Source organism: Eucyclogobius newberryi, unplaced genomic scaffold, assembly GCF_026437365.1.
Source record: "Eucyclogobius newberryi isolate DKJ021-1_F unplaced genomic scaffold, fEucNew1.0.hap1 SCAF_9, whole genome shotgun sequence".
Taxonomy (NCBI): Eukaryota; Metazoa; Chordata; class Actinopteri; order Gobiiformes; family Gobiidae; genus Eucyclogobius; species Eucyclogobius newberryi.
Window position 1 is genome coordinate 33,118,115 of NW_027316532.1, and position 25,406 is coordinate 33,143,520.

Sequence of the window (25,406 nt, forward strand, 5' to 3'; positions counted from 1 at the left end):
TTTGTGCTTTTAGCCCATTGTACTCACCATATATATTGAGTCAGGCCTAAACAAACAACCCTGCAGTGATTTATTCGACCACTTTCACACATTTTACTTGTACAACTGTAACAACAATTTATGCTCAGAGCGGCGTGTGATTGACATCCTTATACTTGACCTTGTTTGCTTTCTATTTTGGGCCATTTCATGTCAGCTCGTCGTGTCAAACTAACAAAAAACATTAGTTTATTGATCTCATGTGGCCCTTAACTACTGTTCAAGTGCCTGATGACTGAGACTGTCACCATGTCAACACCACAGTGTACAAACACAAATGATGAGTCCTGTTCAAGACAAAGGACAGTGTCATTCTATTCTCTTCTGCACATGTTTTTTCTTTCCATTCCTCGGCTCCCTGATGCTTTTTTATTGCCTCTGGAAATGACACTCACTTCTGACTGAACTAAAGTCTTGTCTCACAGATGTTGCATTAGCACTTTGTTTTTTTTAGTTTTCCTCTAAAGGCTGCATTGATTTAAAATAAAAAAAATAAAAAAATATAACAAAGACAGCCACATTATTAAATAAAATGTAAAAGTGTAGAATATATATATATATATATATATATATATATATATAATTGCGTATGTTTTCTATCTAAAAGCTTTCAGTCACCATATTTAAAACTTTATGTTGTTGATATTGTTAGTTGAAAAGTCTCACTGGACAATAGAAATAATCAATTGTCTAGTCAACTATTAAAATAATTGTTTGCATAATTGCGGCCCTATTTACTCTGTTTCCTTTTCTGTACTACAATAAGTTAATGATGACATTAACCTAAGCTAAACTCAGACTGAGCCGTGCAATCATTTTGAACTGAATTAAACTTTTCTCACTTCAGATTAATAGCAGTCCGTCTGATTTAAATGAAATCACTGATGTTTTCCAGTCCTGTCAGTGGATTGGACTGGCCACTTGTCAATCACACCCATCTAAATTTCTTTGCTGGCCAATCAATCATTTACCCAATGTGTGTCACAGAATCTTGAGTTGGGCAAATAGACAATCGCTTTAACCTACATTTGTGTTGTTGACAGGAAGGAAACTCATCAAGTTCATTCAAAAATGTTGTAAATGAATAAAACGATAAACACTAAACTTTGAGACTGTGCTAGGACGACTTTGCAATCTAGTGATGGATTTGACCGTGTTCTTGGTCAACAGCTTGTTCTTGTTCCCTGTTGTGTTCAGTTATTGTTTTTAGAAATAATGACCATCACTGATGCTGAACGCAGAGCTCGTCTTCAAAAAACACTCACAGTTTTTGCCTCTGTGGATTCTTCTTGCTTTTTTTTAAATTGTAAATGGATTCAAAGCCTGGAGGAATTGGCTCTCGAAAGGAAGAGTGTTTAAGGAGGTAATGTTATTCAAAAGCTGTAGGTTGGCATTTGCCTGAATCTGGCTTTGTATTTGAGCCAATAGGATGCACGGAAGGGGTGGAGTGCACTGGGCAAATGTCCCATTATTAACACTTAGTAGAAAGTGAGTCATACTTCCAGGCAGAGTTGTTTTGCTGTTTGCGAGACTTATAAGAAACCCCTCTCTGTTTTATAGGCCATTATTAGAGTGTTCCCCAATTAACAAGAGGAAGCACCTATCACAGTTCAGATGTTTATATGTGCCCGCTGATGTGCTGAGTGCTCCGGATTCCTCTGCACCGTGAACTCAGCAAGACTGGACCCTGAGCCAAATCACAGAATCCAGGGGAAATCAGCCTTTGCACAGGAAAAGTGGGGCAAATTAGAACACGCATTTTAACATAACTATTAAATCTTGTATTGTAACACGGGTCTTTAGAAGTGGCAAAGCTCATTGAGTGTTGGGTACGAAATATAGTTTTGATAGGATCAGATTAAAGATGAGAAGTTCCCTGTTTTTTAGACGGTGTTTCCACTTCTCATAGGCTGCAGAACTGTCCCTGAACCAATCTGCATAATCCTTATACTACTGTCCCATTTTCCTGTTGTAAGGATGAAATTGGAGGCCATTATTTGTCGACTGTTTCCCTGGTTTGGTTGCAGATGTTGGGGGCTAAAGGGGAAAACATTTAAGGCCAGTGATTGATGATTTGCGGGTAATGAATCAAGCTTGTAACTATTTCAGAGCGCTGTCAGATTGGGCTTTGGCATGTTTCCACTGAGGAGCAGCTGCAGAACCGGGAGCACCGATCCACTCAAGGTTCTTTCATCTGCCCCTGTCTCATGGAGATGGTAACTCCGGCAGACAGTCAGATCTGCTGCAGGACGCTGGGAAAGGAATCAACTGAAAATGAGATACTGATAAATTGTTCTGTTCAACTCCTCTCAGAAGTGCCTCTATTTCTGTTCTTTGAATTAAACGGACGCTCTATAGTTGCACACATGAGTCCTTTTGAACAGTACAGAAGCAGCTCATCGGAGAAAGTTAGAGGACGAAGTCAAAATCGATTTAATTTATGGTACATTTTTGCCGTTGTGTTATTAGAAATGATGGCAACAACAAGCATTATCCTGATGATGAAGAGATTTCTACAAACACACGCATCTTCTGCTGACATTTTCCTTCAATTTAAACTAGAATTAGAATAAATATTACAACTGTTGACTGCCTTTTTGTTTTATGGACGTTCCGTTCTCAGGGGCTCAATGACAATGCAGAGCGCAGATGTTTCTCATGCGCTCTGAACGCTGAATGTTGTATAACCAAACCCACACAGAGACCATCCACTAACCTTATTGCTCCTAAATGCTCTACTGTTCAAAGTCACTGCTGAAACATATGTAACGTTTTACTTCATTATAGCGTAATAAGAACAAACAGCTGTAAGGACAACCGAGGCCAATCCCCATGGCAGTACAAACAATGTACCCCAAATTACAACCGGCGCAAACAGAACATTTCACTTTGCGCCGCCCTCTGATTGGATGAAGGATGTCAAAACAAAATCCCGCTGCCTTGAAATGGCTTTTAATTCGCTCAAAGAAAAGAGGCGGCGCGGGCCCCTGAAGTTTGCCCAGCACGTTTACTAAATTAGCCTTGTTTTTCTTTCAGGCCTGTACACTGGCTCCAGCAACCCCCATCACCCCATCAGCGCCCCGGCCGAGCTCCTCCCGCCCAACGCCACCGCCGCCCCGGAGCTGCCCCAGCGCCACAGACTGGACCGGGACATGGGCAGCCCGCACCTGTCCCCCCTCACCCCGATGGAGGGCGCTAGAGACGGGTCAGTGAGACGCGCTTACGCTGTCAAAATACAGGTTTTATGATGCGCGTGTCAAATTAAACCTCCAATACAGACGAAATACTGGATTTTTCCACAAGAAACCTATGTGCAATGTAAACATGACATAATAGGGTGCCAAGAAAGTGCTGAAGGGGTGAGGTCATGTGTTTCCCTCAATCCCCCTCTCTCTCTATATGTTACAAGATGAAATATTACAGTTTTAATCAGAAATGTAAATAGTTTTGACGGACACACAGGAACAATCTAATGAATTCATGTTATGACTTTAATACGTTCTCGCTCTTACAGTTATTCAACCAAAAATGAAAAAAGAAAATACCACAAGCGTTCTGTGTAAGAACTATTAAGTAGATTTTGTGTGGGAGAATAGTATCACTGTTTTAATTGATAGGTTTTCCACCAGGAAGCAAAAGCAAATCCACAACAGAGAGGGTTTTGTGTGTATAAAATATCTAGTTCTAGCTGTATTGTAATGTGTAGATGATAAGTTGCAAAGCTTAAAGGACATAATGACTGGAGTGCACTAAAGCTGCTAAAAGAAAGTGAATGAAGTCTGAAGAATAAAGTCTAAAGAATAAAGTCTAAAGAATAAAGTCTGGCGGTAATGTAACACTTGAATACCAGCTGCCATAAAACACCATAGAAGAAGAAGAAAGTGGGGATTTAAATCTTTCTAACTCATTCGTAGCTCTCACATCCTTCCATCGTTAGCACATCATTAGTATTCACACCCATCCTTGTTTTGTCCACTCGCACAGCTTTAGAACAGCTTTTTCCGACACAAAAATGAAACCGGGTGATTAACCAGCTGCAGCCAATCAGCTCTGATCCCAAACGCTCAAACATTACATTCAAATTAGGACTAAAGTAGGACTAAGCCTGGCACTAAACTGGGACAAAGCCAGGGCTAAACCAGGGACTAAAAACAAGACCAAATCAAGTCCATATCAGAATTAAACTGGACACAACCAAACCAAACTCACAGGGCTCTTTTTTTAAGTGTCAAAGGTTTCAAAAGGTTCTAAAAGAAGAACTTTGCTGAAAGCTCCGTTCCCCAGCTTTAAAGTGAATACTCTTTAGTGACGTAGCGTTTAATTCTGTACTTATGGAACTCTTCTGAACACTTTGGTTGTGCTGAACGATGAAGGTGAAGCAGAGGGTCACTGCAGTGTCACGGTGACACACAGTCACATCTTTGTATTCACAATGTCCCTTGTCTGCTCTGATACAACAAATATTATCTAAATGGTTTTCATGACTCATTCTGAAATAAGTGTAAAATCATAATACCGCACTGTTTATTATTTCATATAATTAGTCATACAGATTATGAAGTCTGTTCATTGTTTTGCCCGTGGAGAATAAACGTCAACTGAGCCACAAAAACAGGCCCATGGATTCACAGTCAGATCCCCCAAACACGGCATTGTTTCCTTTGACCATAATTGCTTTATTGAGTTGAGGCGTTCTAGTATTATCAAGCAATGCTATATTTAAATAACATCACATCTGGGGTTTGTTACTAAGGATCTTTTGGGAAAATGAGCCACTAATAAAACCTGAAAGAGTAATTAAATGAACTGCGAAAGGATGGTTGAAATTAAAATCGCTTGATTTAATAAGATCAACAATAAAACTACAAAAATAAAAAATAAACTGTTAGGCACTGGAGGACATGCAGCTCTTTTTGGGCGTGTGAGCGGCGTGTTTCCTATTAGTGAATTTCCCAGAGGAGCGTTTCAGAGTCCAAGGAGTGCACTGAAACAAACAATACATCGATCACACGAGAACTGGTCACAAAGGCCTTACAGAGAGTGTATCATTGATCCGTGCGGCTCAAGAGTTGTGTTAGTGCTACTTCTGAAATGGAAATACGGGTACCTTACATTTGAATAAAAGTATAGGATGTCTAAAACTGGTCCCACCCAATTCAGAGTTAGGACCAAGGACTTAAACAAAACTAGATCAGGAGTAACATCAGTGCTTTGCAGGGATGAAGTAGAACTGAGCCGAGACTAAATCAGAATTCACAATGACACGAAACAGATCCATAATCAGGACTAAACTAAGAGGTGCACAGACCGGTTCTGTTCACGTGGCATCACAACATTCTTTCTATACTATAAAACTGAGCTGGGGCTCAGATTTCTACTGTTTTACTGTTAGATTGCAGATTTTTTTGACCTGTTATTATGGTTCCTATCTCTGTAATTACTACATGAAACAAAAACTGACGCAACATCTTCTCTGCTTCAGAAAGTGGCGCCATTGTTCAATTCCAAAGACACAATGGTTGTCAGTTGAAAGGAAGTTTGTGGAGCCAACCCCAAACAAATACTATTTAGGTTCGTCTTTTGTGGATTCTTATTTTGGATATTTCTTTCAAAAACAGCACATAGAGTTAGAGGCTCTTGCCCACCATCTGACATCGTCATATTCAAGAGCGTGAACACAGCCTGAACCGTGAATCGTTCAAAAAGATGTTGCATATAAGGTTTGAAAGTGTCACCACACCTTAACTCAGACTCGGAACAGTAAAACAGGCCTGTCCCACACCAGAATGCGGCTTTAACTTGCAGTAAACGTACTTCTTAAGAGAACGTGTTATGACTTTGAACGTGTCTTTCTTGCATTGATTCAAGTGTTTTAATACTAAAAAAACACACAAATCTTACCTGTAAGTTTGCCCGGTGGCATCATCTCATCTGCTTGTCTTTGTGGAGCTAGGTAAGTGTAAAGCCATACTGAGGAACATTCTAGGCAAAGCAATAACACCAGCAGACATTTAATTAGCTTAAATAATGTCAGTGTAATCCCTCATTTGTCCAAGAGTGTTCCATTGTAGAAAAAAGATTCAGGGCTCTGTTTTTGGCCTCTGTTTTAGCTTAAATAGTGCATTGAAGGTGTTTCATGGGCACCACCACAGAGAAGCTCCATAGATCTGTGTCACATCAACAGGTTTCATGTAAATCTGTTGAAAATAACCCTGAGACAGAATGATTCTTGATGGCTTATTTCCCTTTTAGCGGTGCATTTGCTCGTGCGCGGGAGCATGTGTGAGTGAAAAAGGTTGAAACGCCCTAATTGAGGAAACACACATAATTCCATCGGACTTGCACATGAAGCTCTCAACGTCCAGCACAAACATCACGTCCCGGGGCCTCTCAAACATGTCAGGGCGGCCCGCGAGTATTTGGACGCTAAGTGCTGCTACAGGCCTTGAAATGCTGGAGGAAAACGCTGTCCTAATTAGGTTGCGGTTTGCGTGGGTTTCTCTCCTCGACGTTCGGAATTGCAAGTGTTCGTGGCGCAATAGAAGGTGAAAGGGAACCAGCTTCAGCAGTTACAGTTACAGGTTGACATATTGGAAGTGAGGCGCAAGTTTGTTCCTTTTGGCCCGTGATGAGGGACGTGAAGCGTGAACACATTTGTACGTGTGGACCTGGGTCATGTGGCGAACCATCAGAATATCAATCTTCACCAAATGTAACTTAAAACGTGAAACCAAAACGAGAGGAGTTTTTTTTGGTCATCGTGGTCCTCGCTTTACCTTCTCCCTGCTTTGGGCTGTGATAACAAGCCGGCAATAAAGCTTTAGCCAGTTCCAAAATATCCTGATTCGAATCTAGATGTGTCCTGAGATAGGCACATGTTTGTTCAGTATCGTTAGTTCACTCATCACATAAGGTTTCCCTCTAATTCTAAACAGGCATCTCCAATAAAGGTCCAGTGACAGAATGAGTCCCCACGAGGACAGAGAAACAAGTGCACACACATCCAACTGCCCTGTGTGTGCGCCTGGAGTGATTTGGGCATGAAACGTCTACTTACATCTATGTAAAGATGGAGCATTTGATTTACATGTTTAAAGCCCTAAGTATACAGCCTGCTGCCAAAGTCAATATGAGCGCCGCACTTGTTTTTCCCAAACGGTTTAGTGGGACATTAAACATTTTGACAAAATTATCAAACTAGCCCGCCTCTAGTGTGGCAGCCTCTGACCTCATAGCTAAATGTGTTTGCTTTGGCTCCAATGGCCCATTTAGACTCACTTTGCAAATACCTGTGTCATTTTTCCGAAGCTAATATTCCAATATGCCAGATAAAATACTATTTGCTGATGGGTACGGCTGGTGCACAGGTCCGGCTGTCCCACTACGGCGGCCTACGTTCAGAGAGCTAAATGTTGTCATTCACAGCCGTCTGTGGTTACATAATTGCAGCTGCCTTTAGTTGAGTTTTGGTATTAGAGCCTGTGTAAATATTAGTCTGAGCTGGTTTGATATGCGCACAGTGATTGACACAAACTAACAGGATTAGAGTGGCAGCACAGAAGGACATTAACAGACGTTTACTGCACTTAACCCCTTTCTGTCCCCTGCTCCACATTGTCATTACAGAAGGACTAACAGGATCGCTGGAGAAACAGGGGATTGACGTAAAAGTTACTTATGGACAGTTATTGCGAGTGTAAAGTTACACTCAACACAAAACAGTCAAATTAAATACAGATAGAATAACATATTTTTTACTCTCTACTTGAATTATTACTGCTTGAAAGTAAATATTAGTAAAATGTTGATCACTCCTGTTCAGGACACTTATTTTCTCAGTCTGAACTCCCTGCATCCCTCGTCTTTCTTTCTCTACGTATTCCATAGAGAGAAATAATTTTGACCAGGCAAGCCCCAGGCACCGGCTTAACTTTAGCTTAGCTTTAGCATCATGCTCTTATCTGTCTCTCAGGGACAGCTTTAGCCCGTTAAGTCAAACCAGAAGTGTTCCCACCAATGTGTGCCAAAGAAGGCCTTGTCATCCATCAGACGGGTTTAAGGTTCGGCTGCACTGAGGACACGCGAGGGAGGCAGGGCTCATCCCAAGTCCCTCCTGGGACCCTCAGGTGCAGGTGAAAGGAGACAGACGAGTAGCAGAGCACACACTGTCATTACTCTCCCCAGGATCAAAAAACAACGGGACATAACCTCAGTTATTAAAATATACTGTATAGAGGAGTGAATACAAGATTTGACAGCATTTGCCTACAAATGGGAGCCTCGCTTGGGTCCCATTCCCTAGAAACGACTACTATAAAAGAAAGCAAAATGTAAGTTCAAATTTCAACATATGATATGACTACACAGTTTATATAAAATATGGTCACCCTAGGCAAACTCTGTCTGGCTGCAGTTTAGTCATGGATCTAAGGGTTGTTTCCCAGAATGATGTCAGCTCTTCCATATTACTCACAGATAAATTACCAACGCTGTGTTACAGAATGTGTCCATGACAAGCTCTGGCTCTTTGAAAATCTACACATGAACATTGCTCCTCACACCTTCTTAATCCGACAGAAGACACATGGTACCTCAAGTCCACAAGGGGTGCACGACCTGCTCATTCATAAGTCTATGAGCGGGATGAGAAGAGGCTGCTTTAGAGGGTAGACAAGAGTTAAGACAAATGCTACATGTATGAAATAGACTAATGATACTTTGAGAACAAATCCAAAATAAATCATCAACCAGCTATGAGTAATGCACATTAAACCTGGACTTAAGCAGCACTAAACTCCCTGATATCTGACACCAGAACGTAACACTTTCAGGAGTAAAGCAGGTGCAAACTGTGGCTACAGAAATAAAATTGCATCGTGACCTTGCACTGCAGTATCAGTATCAAGCATCAGCACAAGAGGCCTTTCTGACCTCACCAGAGTCAGCCCTCATCAGGTCAGATATGGGGCTGTACAGAAGTGTGTGGGCTCGGGGGTGAAGTGCAGTATACTGTAAGTACAGATGGATATCAGGGGAGAGATTTAAGTGGCAGATAAAAGATACTTCTCATGCCTTGGTCCTGAGGAGGCCAATGCTACTGCCTGAGCGTGGCTGGCAGTGATTACCCATGATTCACTTTAGCTGCACATAGAGGCAGCTTGTGAAAATATGAACGGCATAACTGTTTCCTGAGTTTGTGCTGACAGCGGCTCACAGGGGACCGCTGCTCTCCGCGGGAACACATGGCTGGGCGCTGGACACGGGCCAAGACATAGATTACCCACAGTCGCTAAGACCTCCATCATCCCGAGCAGCACGGGCAGAAGGTGCTACAGAGCGATTCAAATACAGGCAGGGAAGGAAATGTGGAGTCGTTCAGCGGGATACTCTAAAACATCCAACATCCAATCGAATAAAACATGTTCAGTTCAAAATTGCAAAGGTTTTTCGCTTGTTTTAACTAGTTTTAGGGCACAAATGGTCTTGCAAAGCTTAGACTTGTGAGGAACTGAAAATAACTGATTTCATACCATGGGAACTGTGTGGAGTTAGTGAAGCTCCATGAATGATCTTGAACCCTTGTGTAGAAAAATATCAAAAGTCCTTTATTAATACATGGACTACATCTTAAACGGACTATTTGAAACCCCTTTGAACCACTTACCAGGTTGGACTGACCCCCTAGTATTATAATGCATGTCTAATGTTAGTTTGCTGTAAGATTTCAGATGTTTAAGTTATTTTTAAGAGCGTGCCTTCCAATGGATGAACCATTTACCAACTCTTTTGACTGTTTTGTCTCGCATCGCAACACATACAACAATATAATATCCAACAGTGACAGTAAATCTTTGCGCGTACAGTGTACATTATGCTTATGCGTTAATTGCCACTGCTGTTTCGGACCCCTGCCAAGTCTTGCACTGCTCTACTGGCTCCTGCAGCAGCTCCTTGTCATCACTTTTATATAGCGCTTACTGCAAACCATATGCTTCCAGGGCACCAAACATTATGTGTTGGCATTCCTCATTTGCAGTCATGAGCGGGCACAAAGTAGTTATATTTTGATTGCTGATTGGCTACTTTTAAAAGTCGGTTTGGCCTATCACTTAAAAAACTTGGACGACAATACCATTTAATGTGCTGTGCGTAACACCAGTTTATGGAATCATTTCGAGCACGTTGTTAGCGTTTAAATTTAACTTGTTGCTACTTAATAAATCCCAGATGGTCCCCAGTGTTTCTGAGCCAGTTTAATAAAAGTAAAGTCTTGAAGGTAAAACAAATTTGAGAACGTAATATTGTTGCACGTTGCCATTACAGCAGAGTAATTGGCCCTGGCTACTGTGGACGCTGTGCATTTGGAAGATGCTGACACGGACAAAAACAAAGCATAAAGTCATATTCAAGCATTAGACAGTAAGCGCAATATTGTTTATGTCTCTGAAAGCAATTTTCCCGTATCAACTAACCACTGCACACTGCATAATGGCTGGAATAAACCCGTATTTGAATGTAAGGATCAAAGATGGAACATTAAACCCCTTCGCCACATATGTAAGAATTGGTGGTGGTGAACATGCTTTCTTCTGGAGTGTGCAGGAGGGAGCTAGTTACACTTGAATGCCACTCTTGTGTTTGTTGACTTAAGATCATAATATGTGGTAGGAGGACCATTATGTGCGGGGAGCCCGAGTTTCCACACGCCTGGCTCATTTCATGTGTGTTTAAGATCACTGGCTGCTGGGCTCGGGCCGTTGGATCATGTGGTTAGCGGGTCGCATGGAGCTTCGACTTTGATTTAGCTCTCAGAAGCAGGAGGCGTGTTATTGAGTTTCAAAACTAACTGACCGTGCGTGTGCTTCATCCACAGGGTGTCGGGCCCGCTCCTGTCTCCGGGGATCAAGAGCACAGGGACGCCCTCGCCCCTCGACAAACACCACGTGCACCCGCACCACAAGCCCTACAGCCACTACCCGCTCCAGCCGGCCAACGACGGTGAGACAGACAGAACAATAACACACCAACACGCTTCACTCTCCAACAGGAAATGTGTTCAGGGCCAAGGACCAGACACAATGTTTATACTGCTGTTTTGATTCAATACTGGGTGTTGAGGGCTCTGCACTTGACTGGCTCACATCCTACCTCACCAACAGGCAAGAGTTCATTTCCCTCTCCGGTCACTCATCCACCCTCTCCCCAGTAACGCAGGGGGTCCCCCAGGGCTCAGTCCTCGGCCCCCTCCTCTTCATCTGCTACATCTTCCCCCTTGGTCACATCCTCCGCCAACTCAACCTGGACTTTCACTGCTACGCTGACGTCACCCAGATATACCTCACCACCAAATCCACCCAAAACCCTCCCCTCAGCCACATCGAAACCTGCATCTCTACAATAAAATCATGGCTCACTCTCAACTTCCTCAAACTGAACAGTGACAAAACAGAGCTCCTCCTCATTGGCACCAAATCCACTCTCAATAAAACTGGTCCCTTTTCATTCAGCATCGACACCTCGACCATCACCCCCTCTACCCTGGTACGCAATCTCGGTGTCATCATGGACCCCACCCTCTCCTTCACTCCCCATGTCAGCCACATCGTCAAGACCTCATACTTCCACCTCCGCCGCATCGCCAAAATCCGACACTGCCTCACCCTCCCCGCTGCTGAATCCCTCATCCATGCCTTCATCTCCTCCCGCCTCGACTACTGCAACTCCCTCCTCACTGGCATCTCCTCCCATTCCCTCCATAGACTCCAAATGGTCCAAAACTCCGCTGCCCGCCTCCTCACCCACACCCGGTCCCGTGATCACATCACTCCCGTTCTCCGCTCTCTCCACTGGCTCCCCATCAAGCAGCGCATAAACTTTAAAATACTCCTCCTCACCTTCAAAGCTCTTCACCACCTTGCCCCCCCCTACCTGTCTGACCTCCTCATCCCCCACCGCCCCTCCCGAGCTCTCCGATCCTCCTCCTCTCTCACCCTGACTGCACCAACATCCCGACTCAAAACTTTTGGCGACAGAGCATTCTCCCGAACAGCACCCCGACTCTGGAACTCCCTCCCCCAACCTGTCCGCCACTCTCCCTCACTCACAACATTCAAATCCCGCCTAAAAACATACCTCTTCACCCAAGCCTATGACCTCCCCTACCCCTAGCCTCCTCTACCCCATTGCCTACTCTTCTACCCCCTGTTACATCCCCATATTTTTCTCTCTACTTCTTCTGTCTTGTTCATTTTATCTGTATATTAATGTGTATTGTACGTGTTGTCCCCCCCTGTCTGTAAATACCCCCCCCCTTTTTTTATTATGTTCAGCGTCTTTGGGTCACTGAAAAGCGCTATATAAATAAAAGTTATTATTAATATCCTGACACTTCCATGTGACAGGTGATTTGCTAAGATGCAGCTCGCTCTTGGAACAGTTGAACAGAGCTACCGGTAATAGTGCCTCCTTTAGCGGTTCGGGCCACACCACAGACCCGCGCAGGCAGAGCCACATGAAAGGCTGCAGGAGGAAGCTGTCCCGTAGAGAAGCGCACCCCGTGGCTTTGTCAGGACAGAGACGTGTCATACAGCCAGATCTAAGGAAACCACCCACAGGAAGCCCTCTCCTTCAGCTGAATTAGTCAAAACGCTGGCTCATGTTTTCAGTGGTCTCTCAGCTCTAACACAGCAGGCTCAGCTGTCACTCCAGAGCGTTTCTAATGTTTTAAACAGAGCTCCCTCTGTATAGATCCACACATGAACGTTTGTGTAACCGCTGTGTGGTCAGTTACGCAAAAACACTGCTGGAAAAGCTGCTCTTCCATTATGATGTCTCCTGTGGTCAATCTGGGAGTACAAACTGGGACAAAGGGGACACGTGTTATCCTCGAGGTGGTTTCGCAGAGGAAGCTCATGCATCAACACTGTGTACAGTGCTACTTTATGTTCCACTTCATGTTTTAAGAGAAATATTCCAATATTTGACTTTCTAAATTGTCATAATGTGTCTATTGCTCTAGAGTACCAAGGCAGTTTCCAAAGCTGCTTCCATTTCGGAGACTCCTACAGAATGGATCAGATGGTTGGAGGCGTCCACGTCCCTGGTGATTCCCATAACTACAGTTCCCATCAACACAATGGCTTCCACATGTCAGCAGGCAGTGCAGGTGCAGGTGAGGAGAATCTAATTATCAGGGGGGGGAAATGGTCACAAGTTAAAAGTAAGTACTTTACATAATGCATACATTTGTTTTCTAGGCTTTAACATGAGCCAGGACCTCCAGGGAGGCGCAGGATGCCAGTTCTCCTCCGGCCCAGATGAGAGCATCTTCTTCCAGGTCGGCAGCTTCGACCGCAGCCTGAGCCACATGCCTTCTGTCTACACCGAGACATGAGGCACGAGCGAGGACTCATAATGTGGCATTAACTCCAGTTACTCAGTGCGGCTCCTGGGATCCTGCAGTCAAGGAAGGCACACGCTTTCACAAGAACACAAAAATAAAAGATACAATTATATGATCGACAAAAGGGACTGCCTCAATGTATAATAAAACTTTTTATTTTTAAATCGTAGGAAAAGCAGCTCTGGTTTCACTGAAGTGTTAAACAATAATTGATGTTAACACTTACAGTAGGTCATGTTTTAACCACTGTGTTCATATGCAGATACTTCTCCTGGTACATAGCCCTCACCTGGCTCACCCTCCACATCCTCATGTATTTTGGACTGAAGTGTAAGAAATTATATCAATTGTGCTGTGTCATTTTTAGCAGTGAAACGTTTATTTTATTTTTGATTTCGGCGTAGGCCTTGGGACAATGAATTCTTTGTTGGTCCAGGAAAACTCCCTTTAATATATATGTATAATATGTACAGTTTGTTTACAACATCTCTGAATGTTTCTCGAATTATGAAATAAAATATTTTTAAAAATCTTGTTCTGGTAGAAGATGAATGAATGCATGACCATGAGCGTGAAACAGAAGTGATTTGTGTATGTCCATAGGTGTATTCTGCCCTCTTCTGGCCGTAAGGAGGTACTGAAACTGAAAGAACATACTCAAACAAACACCAGCAACAACCATACAGTTTTATTTATGCTTCTTTCTGTTCATGTAGCTCTGATAATAGAAGTTACTGAAGAGGATGAGGAGAGTGATGCAGTATCCAAACACCAAGGTGTTCATACTGTCTGGAAAGTCACACTCGGTGAAGAGGTTGTATCCCGTGTGGAAGAGGAACATGACAAACTGCACCTAGGATCAACACAAAGGACAAATGACAATGTGTTCAACTGAATCAAGCTCAAATTTAGGTTAGTGCGACTGACCAGCTGCAGGGAAGTCAAGTATTTCTTCCACCAAAGGTACTTCTGCATATGAGGACCAATGGCAGCCAAGCCGTAGTAAGAATACATGATAATATGCACAAAAGTGTTGACTAGACAGATGAAGAAAGCTGTGGGAAAGGAGACTGGTAAAGGACAAGCCTGACGTTATTGCTTTAATTTTGAGTACAACTTATGTAAACTTACACTGTCCTCCTGCCACGTATTTAACCCCTGCCCACCAGTTTAAGATCATGGTGCCGTGGTGGTAAACATGAAGAAACGTCACCTGGTTATTCTTTTTCCTCAGAATGAAAAATACCTGCGGACGACAACATTGGCATCTAACTCGTATTCATGTGTACAATGAATTATGCGCTTGATTTGATTGACAAATGTACCGTGTCGCTAATCTCTATGATTTTAGAGATGTAAAACCACCAGCACGCTTTGGCCATCTGGAAATACAAAAGATAAGTTAAAGTACGCATTATATATTTATATTTGTAGTATTTATATGACATTTATGGATATTTTACACTGATTTTGAGGGGGTCTACGAGACAGTATCTTGAGTTAATACATAAAAATGAATGTAAAATCTTGTTATAGTCTAGTAACAGATCATTTCAACATATTCAACAGCACAACAAAAGGAGACGGTCATAAACTGGACACATTGTGGGATCAGATTAATGATTGGCACTGGAAACACTATATTACGTGACATTATTATTATGTCGTTTAAAGGCCACACAGTATCTTACCCTCATCGCGAGTGGACTTGTGCTATAATCAACAGGTTGGCAGAGCAGGCTATAGTTAGATGACCAGGAAGTAACCAAGAACTGCAACAAATAAGATTGTTAAGGCAATGTCAAAATGTGTCGACTGTTAATGTTTCGCTTGTTTGAATGAGTCTAACCTCAGTAAACATGTAAGCAGAGAGGACGACCATGCAAAAGTTGTAAACTATGAGGACAAGCTTGAGGTCAATGGGTTCTTTGTGTCTCATGAGCCGTGGGCCGGCCCAAACCACGCCGAGGTACAGCAGGACAATGATCGCCATTGGGACGGGCGAGTAGACCAGCAGCCAGGGATCCGTTCTTTTGTCTGAAATATTCACACGTTTATGCAAGAAAGATCAGTGTCAGGATTCAGGGGAAACTTTAGGGCCACAGGATACAACACACTATGTCTTTTGGTGGGATAACTGAGCGTGAAAAACGTCAAATGATCGGGAGAAAGAAAAAGAAGGTTCACTGAATACTGATAATGAGGCTATGATGATTGTCATAATGGGTCATTCAAATAGGTAATTTCAACTAAAGGTGACACTAGGCCATAAAAAAACTATAAAAGTGCTTCTTATTATTAAAGGCACAGTAACCTTTTAGCCTAAAAATGGAGTAAAACTAAAGGTTTTATTGACAGTATGTATACATAAATAAACTGTGAGAGGGCTTGCATCTTCACAAACCCGCCTCTTACTTTGCCTGGTCCTGCTCGTTTCCATAGACATTTTGATTATTATTTTAAAGCTAATATACCACATTATTGCATTAACATAAAACTATTTCCATGGAGAATGTTCAGGTGTATGGCTTTAACTTTCTAATGTCATGGTTTGGTAGAATAGCAGCCGTGGGAAATATTTATCATAGTTTTACTTCCGTTAAGTTTTGTGCAGACAATTTGAAAAATAAAAGTTTTTAAAATTAGAGCAGCGTTCTTAAAACTGAATCCCTTTGTGATGTCATCAATGTGCGACGAGTAATTTTAAATTAAATACAGAGAAAAGTGATGCTTAAGTAATTTTTCTGACAGTTTAAACAACCATTCAACAAAATAAAAGATATTAATGGCATTATTGTTTTGTCAAATCATAAATATTGTGTGATTTACTTATTCTTGCTCTTGTTTCCGGTATGGTTGCTAGGTGACAGTTGCGCAATTACTTCTATGACATAGTTTTGCCGCCCATGTCCAACCAGGAAGTAGGATTTGTTGACAGTTTGGGGACAAATCGATAATATAATAGATCCACGGGACAAAAGGGCAAACATGTCGCGTACAATCTGACCTATAAAGTGCATTAAATGTGTAGTCTAACCGGCCAGGCTGCAAGTGTAACGATATTTAACACTATATTGAATTAGCTTTGATTCATTCAGTTGTACAACACTAAAGTGGCGCATGACCTGACGATGAACGCCACGGGATTCACGCCACAACAACAGCAACAAAAGCACATGTAGAATACCTCCATTCTGCAGTCTGTCTTCATACCACGACAGGAAGCTCTGCCACACGGAAGCCATCTGAATCTGAATTAAAAACGTAACCGCGGCTTAAAGTTAAAAATCAAAGCGTCCGGTGCCGTGTCACAGTCGAGGAAAAACTACAATCTTCAGTCCAAGGGTCAAGGTTTGGCTCAAGCAGTAGAAGAGACACGTTCGGCCCTCGACGTGCAGCGGTCATCAGCGCGAAAGAGGCGTTGGCTACGGCAGAATGTGATCTGACCCTGTTTGGGGAAGGTTTTGGCGGAGTGACATCCACTACACTTAAAACATGCACTAAACTAGTAACATGCACGACACTAGCAACGTGCACGACACTAGCAATGAACTACATCAAACAGCGGGGCGAAGGTGCAAACATGAGGTGAACGTGGCTTCAAAGCGTGGATCTATTGGCTTCAAAGACCTGTTGAGTCTTGTACTGTCACTTATGCGGTGCAGTTCTCGTGTTTGTCGCTAGGGGGAAACAACGTGCAGTTTCCACACGTTTTAAATTGACTCATTTGTTGTTGTTTTTTGCTAAAGATGCATTTAAAAGTAGTATGTGTTTTATGTTTTAACAAATAAATGCATTTTTGGCATGTAGAAGACATTTTGAGACACAAAGGTTGTAAGGTTAAAGTTTATCTTCCGTCTGGGACAGCGCAACGACAGAATAAACAGAGTCTTTAGTCACACTTTTAGATATCAGTTTATTGTGCCAACACATGATAGCAGAGATACAGAGTGAATTTAAAATGTACACACAAAAAAAAATGTACACATGAATAATCTTTAAAATCAACAAAGTGTCATTTTTACATGTTTCTGATCCATACTTGTTCTAATGCTAAGTTGTATACATGAGGCTTGCACTCAGCAGCTTTCCTCTTTGGTGTTTTTGAAGAAAGACGTCAGAGACAGTTGTTTACTGCCACTTTTAGCAGCACATTCTTTGTTGCCTTTAGATTTCGTAATATTCTTCAAATTGGGCGTTTTCTTTTTTGTTTCCTGGGAATAAAAAATGCAAACATGAATGTAAATATCCATTACATCTAGAGACTAAAACTGATGTATTAAAGTGGTTTGTCGTTACATTTGTGGTTTGAGGCTTGTCATTGTGCACGGAATCATAAAGTTTCAAAATCTGCAATGTAAGTGACAGAGATGGAAGCCAAGTTTAATTGGCGTAGTTTAGTTTCCCAACATAAAAGCTGATAATGTCTGACCTTTTTCACTCCAGTTGAAACCGCCGCCTCCAGCAGAGCTGATTTACTGAGCCACTGAGCGTTTTCACTCAGGTCTTCACACTTCTGGTCATTGAAACACGCGCTGTACACGACATACGTCTGATGGATGTGTGAGAAGAGGTGAACCACCTGCAAACAACAGTACACACTATACATTAGTACATTATGTTTCAGAAACATAAACCTTGCAATATAGTCCTTTAGCAATACATCTGAAACCCTGTCCATGTGCCCATGTTTGAGGTACACTATGTCACCAGCATGTCTCCATGGAAATGTTAGAGCAAAGCATGGCATTAAACATACATCTAGCATTGACTCAATTACAGGTGTTTTAATTACTAGCAAATATAAAAACACATTACTGTGCGCAGAGTTGGCCTCTCCACAGACCTGACCTATAACGAGGCCTGGTGGTGTCACCTGCATGTCTCTATAGAGATATGTTTAATTCTATATTGTGAAACCAACAATATTGTATAAGGATGCAAGCAGAAACGTGACATAGTGTGAATGCAATAGTGACAGAACTTTTTACCTCGCCCACAAACTGAATGTGGTTTTCAGAAAAGCCTGTTCCCAGTATTCTGCAGATCTCACTGCACAGCAGCGCCCTCTTCTGTTCAAAATCAGCATTCTCCACTTCTAAGACACTGGGAAATTGCCACAAACCCGCCAGCAAACCTACAACAAGCAAAATGAAAGAAGAGTTAAAATCAAGATGAATGAGCAGAATTAAATATGGAAAGATGTGGCAAGTAATTTGATACTGTTTTGCTCAAGAAACTAAGTACAATTTCAGAGTAAAGCATAGTTTATGAGTACTTCAATTAAATTCAATGTATTTTTGTAACAGCAGTTGCCTTGAAGGGACTTTACATTGTTTGTTCAAATAGTAATATTTTAGTCTCTGGATGAGACGACATCCATGATGTCATTGTGATCATAACAGCATCTGGAGTAAGTACGTTATTCAGTTTATGTCCCTGTCAAATTGATTAATCAGATTTTTTTATTTGATTTAGTTTTGTCTTATCAAAACAGTTTATGTAAAACAAAACAAAACATTCACATTTCCTCAAGTCCAGATTGGCTGTGTGTGTTCCACTCTATTTAAAAGACCAAAGTATATAAATGACAATTAGAAATGACTGAATCTCAGGCTTGAACTGACTGCACAGCTCTGTTTCTGCTGCCTGACCTTTGCTGGGTCTTTGTGTGAGCAGATACTCGTCCTGTCCGTCTCCTCGGCGTCTGACGACCAAACAGGTGAGAGTCCTCTCCACTCGAGGAGGCTTCTTGGCTGGTTTTCTGGGAAAGTTCATGACACCAAGCTCATTTTCCCAAGGCTCAGAGGGACACAATACGCACGCATCACTGTCCACTAAATGAAGTTTTAAAAAGGTATAAACACTTTCGAAGTAAAAAAGAAAATAAAAAGGAATTAAGGGAATTTTAGGCATAGAAGAAAAAGGTTTGTTTACCACATTCCTCTATGTCGGGGACAGAAGATCTTTTTCTTGTCTTGCCCACAAGCTTCTTAGTGTTTTGCTCTTGTGTGTAATTAACCTATGCAAAGTTTACAGGTCATTTAAGGAGTTTAAATACAGTAAACACCACAAAACCCACTATTAGATCAAAATCATTATTAATTCAATTACACATTTGTACACGTCTGTACCTTCTGACGTGAGCGGCAGTGAGACTGTACGGGACACTGGCTGCAGAGAGGTGCTTTAGGGGTGCAAATACGCGCCCCTAGCTCCATCATGGCCTGGTTAAAGTCTCCGGGTCGGCTTGGGTCAACTAGCATATTAACAATATTCCTGCAAGGTAAGAAAATAATTATGTTTGACCAACGCCACAGTAAGTCGAGAGCATTTACAGTCACTGAAATGTAGATCTGTTTAAATCGCTGTTAAAAGCGCTCGGGCAGGATCACTCATTTCCATGCATCTTTCGCGATACATTTGTCGATTCCCTTCTGATAAATGAATAAAGGAAATGTATAAGCAAAGCGTTCACTCACCACAGGGCCTCCGTTACAGCAGGACTTGCGCTATCCGCTCCAATACCCCGTACGCGACATAACACACGGATCACATTGCCATCCACTGCTCCTGTGACCTGAACAAAACCACAGATCTCGATACGCGGGCGAAACCTCAACGCTCTCATTATGGGCGAATGAACCGACCTGTCCGAGCGCAATGGAGCCAACGGCGGCAGCGGTGTAGCGTCCGACCCCGGGCAGCTGTTTCAGAAGGTTTTCCACCGTCCGAGGCATTTGCCCGTTCAACTCGGAAACCACCTAGGAGTCATTTTATGAGTCCATACATTTATGTCGCAAAGATATTTCAGCTGAATTAAACCTTCTGAGCTCCTTCATGAAGCCTTTTGACTCGTGAATAGTAGCCGAGCCCTGCCCACATCTGGTTCACTTCCTACAAACAAACAAACCAACACAAAACTATTATTCAACCATTAGTGAGGTAAACATTTGTATTTATTTTTCCATTAATATAACCTCTAGTGTGGCAGCAGCTAGATCCTGTACTGTTGGCCATCTCTAAAAGAAATCAAAATACAACATGGATCATTTTAGTAGATAAACTGGATTATGTAAGCAAAAAACAAAAACAACAACCTACTTTTATCCATTTGTTATAATATTCAATAACAGTTGCAACTTGAGTCTGCTGCAGCATGATTTCGGACACCCACACTGGAAAACCAACAGCGAACGACTGTTAACAAGCAGCTGAAGACGGTAAATGCAGAAGGAGATGCAGGAGAGAATGTAGTCTGCATCGACGTAACACTTGAACCTCATGCAAGACATTTACAGGTGCGTTTTAGCACAAGTTCTGACATAATACCGTCTGAAAATATGCATTGAGATAAGCTGATAAATAGTGAATCATTTTTACGTGCGTTCACTCCTAAAAGCCAAACCTGCGTATGTTCTGATGTTCAGGTCTTTCTCTGCATTTGCCTGGAAAAGCACATTCAACTTTATCATCATTTCTTTGTGTTAATAATAAGTATGTCGACTGTGCATGCATGAAAACAGAATAGACATTTTCTAGCAACAGTTTGTAATTTATTTATGTACTTACCAGTGTCCTCCATGGCAGCTCCCTTTGCTCTTTGTCATACCAGTTTAAAAGGTGGGAACGCAACAAGACCACCTCAGCAGCATCAGGGAAGCTGTGGTATAATGACGCTGCACAAAGACTCTCTAGAAATGTAAACGATCAGAACAATACCTTTTGATTGATTGACATTGATTAGCAAAGTGAGCATTTGAGGGTGATTTTTGGAGAGCAATTATTAGAGAATATATGTTGAGCATCTTTGTTAAATATAGACATGCATCAGGAAAAATATGTTCTAAGTGGGTTCTAAGTGAAAATACGTGATTATATATATATATATATATATATATATATATATATATATATATATATAGTTTTACTGTATCTGGCCTTAAAGGAGAGGAACAGACTGTACATGTGGGTACAGCTAAAGTGAAGAGCTCCAGTTGCAAATGTAAACGACTCTACCTTCTTTGACAGTTGTTTTGAGTCGTTTCCTCTTGGAGTTTTCGTTTTTTGTCATCCTCACACTTGTAACTGAAACAACTTCACTGATCTGCTTTAGAAGTAATGAAGGTTTTATAACACTAAACAGAGGATTCAGCTCCCGCCACATTGGAGGAAGAGGTGTGTTTGTCAGCTACGTCTCATCCAATCAACACGGAAGTACTACTTCCAAAATAAAAGCTTTCTAAATACACGTTGAAAACGCTACAACACGCGATTCAACAGTACACAGTATTTCAATCCAAAGCTAAATTGATTCGATAAAAAACCCAATGATGAACACTGGAGATTCTTTTCACCAAATCTCTAAAACTAATTAAAAAGAAAGATACTCGCTGACTTGTTTCCTTGGTCATTAAGAGCCTTTTAAATTGGCCCAGTTCTGTTTTCTGTTTATTAGTTTACATATATTTGTATAATTTATATATTTGAACGTACGTGTTTATATTTTATTCAAATGTATTTGTTTTATTGTATTACATGTAAACTGTGCTAATTTTGTTTGTAAGAAAAATAAATAAATAAAAACAGCACATATTATATATGTTATTTTATTAACCTCCTCAAAGATACAAGCTTCATTTAATAGTGATTTGCAGAGTTTGTAAAATTATAAAAGCTATAAATTCCAGCCAATTTCCTTCTGGACATGATTATACTGTGGACAGTTATAAGGCTCATTTGATGGTTCACTTCCCCATTCACTCCTGTCAACAAAACAGAAAGAAAATATATTGCTTCCTTGATGTACCATATGCAACTGCATTTTGAGGATTCCAAACAACAGTTATCACCTGCATTTATGTTAAACAATTGTTGAATAGCAGGGATTCTGCTTGTGCTTCACTCAATGTCTTGCACACTGTTTCAGGATTGCTCTGGAGAAAATACAATGTGAAAAGATGTGTAATTTAGCTTCTAAATCTTCTAAACTATTTAAAGTGTGTGCAGGCACTGATCGCTCCGTACCAAAAAGGCTGAGAACAGAGTATCACCCATGATTCTTTTAACTGGATGCTGGATGACGGGGGATGATCTGACAAAGAACTAAACATAAAAACAAATATTAGCAAGTGCTGGGTTAATATACTTTATGGTTGTACTGTATAATTCATTCATTGTGGACCTCTAATGCAAGACTGGCTTGTATTTGTGCATCACTGTGTTCTGTGTTGCCCATTGCAGACAAGAGATGCTGGACCACTCCAATAGAAATCAGATCACATCTAATTTCTTCACTATCTTCAGCCAATAACCTTTAAAATGCAGCCACAACACTGGTCAGTAAAGCCATTCATTATTGAGGCTGTAACTTTTTGGTCTGACCGGATGACTTTAGCAGCGGCCGCTTGTTGCACAAATTCAGTCAAAGATCCAGTTTTCCTCGTCATTTCTGAAACTTATGTTACGACAATCATTAAAGGGAATTTTCTGTCAATGTAATACAATGATGAATAAAGAAATACATTGTCTTTGTGTTGTTTGAGAGTTATAATCCAGCTTGGCTTGTCTGAGCAGAGACACAAGTCCGTTCAGAAGGAGTGGCCTCACATCAAAATGCTTCAATTCTAAAATCAAATGGATTGCTGCAATATTGGAGGAAATAATGTTTAGTTTAAATGTTCTTTACTTTTACATTTAAAACAATAATATGAATACATAATTATCCAAACAAGCCTCATTGTGACTATTCAAATGAATGTTAAATTACCTTCTTCTTGTACTTCCAGCCGTAAGGTCTTAAGCATTTCAAGCAGAGGATCCACTAAGCTGCAAGAAACTGTCTTCATCTTGATCTATAGGAAGGCATTCATTGTTAGTGTGCTTATTTTACAGTTACCTTTGTGGAAGTATCTGAAGTTGTACCTGCAAAGACCGTAACGTGCCCAGGAGCATCTTCTGACCCTTAGGAGATGTGTTCAACAACAGTGCGATGACCTCTTGGTAGACATGCTTTAAGTACTTGGGGTTTCCTCGGGACAGTGAATCCAAGACTGCACACGCTTTCTCGTGGATCCCTTCGGAATATGGTGTAGATAAACATTGTGCCAAAGCATTGATTCCTGTTAGAAAAGACAAAGAAATGCTTTGATTTTGTGGCATCAACATGAACAAGTGGAGTCAATATTCTGTCCGAGTACCATTGCTTTCACAGATGAACTCTTTGTACTTGCGGCCTGTCTTCGCAACAATTAACAAAACTTTAAGCAGCTCAACTCTATCCTTTCCCGTAGTCTGACTTTGATTTAAAATGTCGATAAGCGTTGGAACCCCTCCATCCTCCAAGAACTCTGTTAGGTACTGGTCCCTACAGAAGAGAAGGGAAACAATAACATGACTTCTCATTAAATTAAACATTAAATACAAAAGGCTGTAGGATTTGCTTTGTACTCACTGGCTGGATGCAGAGAGGAAAATCTGTATTGTTTTAAGTTGTAGGTCTAGGAATGTGGTAAACTTGTAACTACAGCTCAAGTGAAGGATTGATCAAGTCTGACTCATTAAGCCAATAACACAGGTCGCTAAATAACATGTAATAGGTAAGATGGCAGAAAAACAGTATTCAAGAAAAAGTAATATTTTATTAGAATTTGTCGTTGTTGTTTCAGTCACTGGTGACAGCCCCCTATAAGCTTTTATTGTGTTACACAGTTCTCATCATTACAGCTATTATTTTTTATATATTTAGTTTTACAAGACTTTTGTTTATAAGAGTTCTTCTATTAAGATTTTTAAACATCCTATAAGTTATCTGTCCTTTTCCTCTGTATTTACCTGCTATGCAACAATGAAATTTCCTCATGTGTGGACAATAAAGAAATATCTTATCTTGTCTAAAATGTAAATAATAATAATAATAATAATAATAATGTTAAATTCCATTCAAATCTATTTTGTGCTGTATGTTTGGAAAATGTCAAAAGCTTATGACATTTTATTGGAGTTTGTTGTCAGTTGTAACACACATGACATGAAACCAAATACACACATAAATAATAATAATAATAATAATAATAATGAAACAAATACTCATTTTGTATGTATTCAGCAAAATTATATCTAAATATATATTTTTGAGTGAGAAAATCACCGTATTTTGATAATGACCATTATTCTTTACTATTTGCTGTGTATAAGGATACGTGAGTCTCATCCACGTCGTGATTCGAGCCAAAAAGAGACTCGCCACTTGAGCAAACTCCAGCTCCAGTTGATGGAAGCTGCTCCCAGTGTTCTCCCAGATGAAAGTGCTCAACATGCGGCCGCGCGCGGTCTGATCCGCGCGGTCCCATTCACGCAGGAAACTCAGCACTTTGCCCAGGTTCGCCTGCTCCTCGCGTCCAGACATAATCTATTATAACCTGGATCTGTTCCTGCTCTGTCCTGCATCTACACACGCTGTGGCACTCACCCTTTGAAAGTTTGGCTCGGTTTTGTTTAGTTTCCCAGTTGCTTGGTTACACTTTCACTCTTCTGAAGACACATACAATAGGTTATAATAATACATTTAGTGACACAGCTGTTTGTTTGACAGTATATATTATATTTATTTATTTTTAGAGGAGGGAACTTACCATGATGTAAGAAAATATATATATAATACAAATAAATAGACTAGTGCCTTCTACTGGACAAAAAATATGATAATACTTTTTATATAGCACTGTTTTTACTGTTTAACCAAAGTCAGTCCACAGTAGTGCAAAGACAAATCAAAATGCCACAAATCAATACTTGTGGTCAAGCCCAGGTGAACATAATAGAATAATCATCTTAAAAATCTAATTAAAAAATATTAAAGGAGCATAATGCAAGTGCTCGCTTCCATGAGGGAAGTTTGTGTCTGATGCACATGTTTCAACAAAACTATTCTTCTCCCCAAAGTCTTTAGACACTGCTCCTGACT

At 41.0% G+C, this 25,406-nt stretch overlaps 4 protein-coding genes across 6 annotated transcripts in view; 2 read left to right on the forward strand and 2 right to left on the reverse strand.

The window, feature by feature from the left end:
• glis1b (GLIS family zinc finger 1b) overlaps window positions 1-13,973 on the forward strand; it is a 61,685-nt gene extending 47,712 nt beyond the window's left edge. For 2 of the 3 annotated variants that reach the window (XM_072439240.1, XM_072439242.1), the window contains exons 7-10: window positions 3,076-3,244; window positions 10,913-11,037; window positions 13,058-13,210; window positions 13,296-13,973. In XM_072439240.1, the coding sequence (XP_072295341.1) occupies window positions 3,076-3,244; window positions 10,913-11,037; window positions 13,058-13,210; window positions 13,296-13,432 (584 nt within the window). In that variant the 3' untranslated portion in view covers window positions 13,433-13,973. The remainder of the gene's footprint in view (window positions 1-3,075; window positions 3,245-10,912; window positions 11,038-13,057; window positions 13,211-13,295) is intronic. The other variant, XM_072439241.1, reaches the window with a different exon arrangement.
• Window positions 1-25,406, forward strand: part of plin3 (perilipin 3) — a 292,037-nt gene that overhangs the window by 12,497 nt on the left and 254,134 nt on the right. The gene's annotated exons all lie outside the window — the stretch shown is intronic.
• Window positions 14,125-16,745, reverse strand: elovl8b (ELOVL fatty acid elongase 8b). The gene is made up of 7 exons (XM_072439244.1): window positions 16,629-16,745; window positions 15,291-15,478; window positions 15,133-15,213; window positions 14,767-14,823; window positions 14,573-14,687; window positions 14,369-14,496; window positions 14,125-14,294 (listed from the first exon to the last, which is right to left on the reverse strand). The coding sequence occupies exons 1-7, from the start codon at window positions 16,684-16,686 to the stop codon at window positions 14,130-14,132; spliced, it is 792 nt and encodes a 263-aa protein (XP_072295345.1). The 5' UTR covers window positions 16,687-16,745; the 3' UTR covers window positions 14,125-14,129.
• mutyh (mutY DNA glycosylase) lies at window positions 17,358-24,848 on the reverse strand. The gene is made up of 26 exons (XM_072438077.1): window positions 24,643-24,848; window positions 23,895-23,963; window positions 23,641-23,807; window positions 23,366-23,562; window positions 23,211-23,295; window positions 22,966-23,085; window positions 22,826-22,898; window positions 22,626-22,755; window positions 22,469-22,546; window positions 22,311-22,377; window positions 22,193-22,203; window positions 21,461-21,632; window positions 21,014-21,135; window positions 20,850-20,889; window positions 20,546-20,619; window positions 20,422-20,463; window positions 20,267-20,338; window positions 20,092-20,205; window positions 19,924-20,021; window positions 19,576-19,720; window positions 19,379-19,463; window positions 19,096-19,278; window positions 18,433-18,578; window positions 17,874-18,023; window positions 17,741-17,791; window positions 17,358-17,655 (listed from the first exon to the last, which is right to left on the reverse strand). The coding sequence occupies exons 1-26, from the start codon at window positions 24,846-24,848 to the stop codon at window positions 17,521-17,523; spliced, it is 2,832 nt and encodes a 943-aa protein (XP_072294178.1). The 3' UTR covers window positions 17,358-17,520.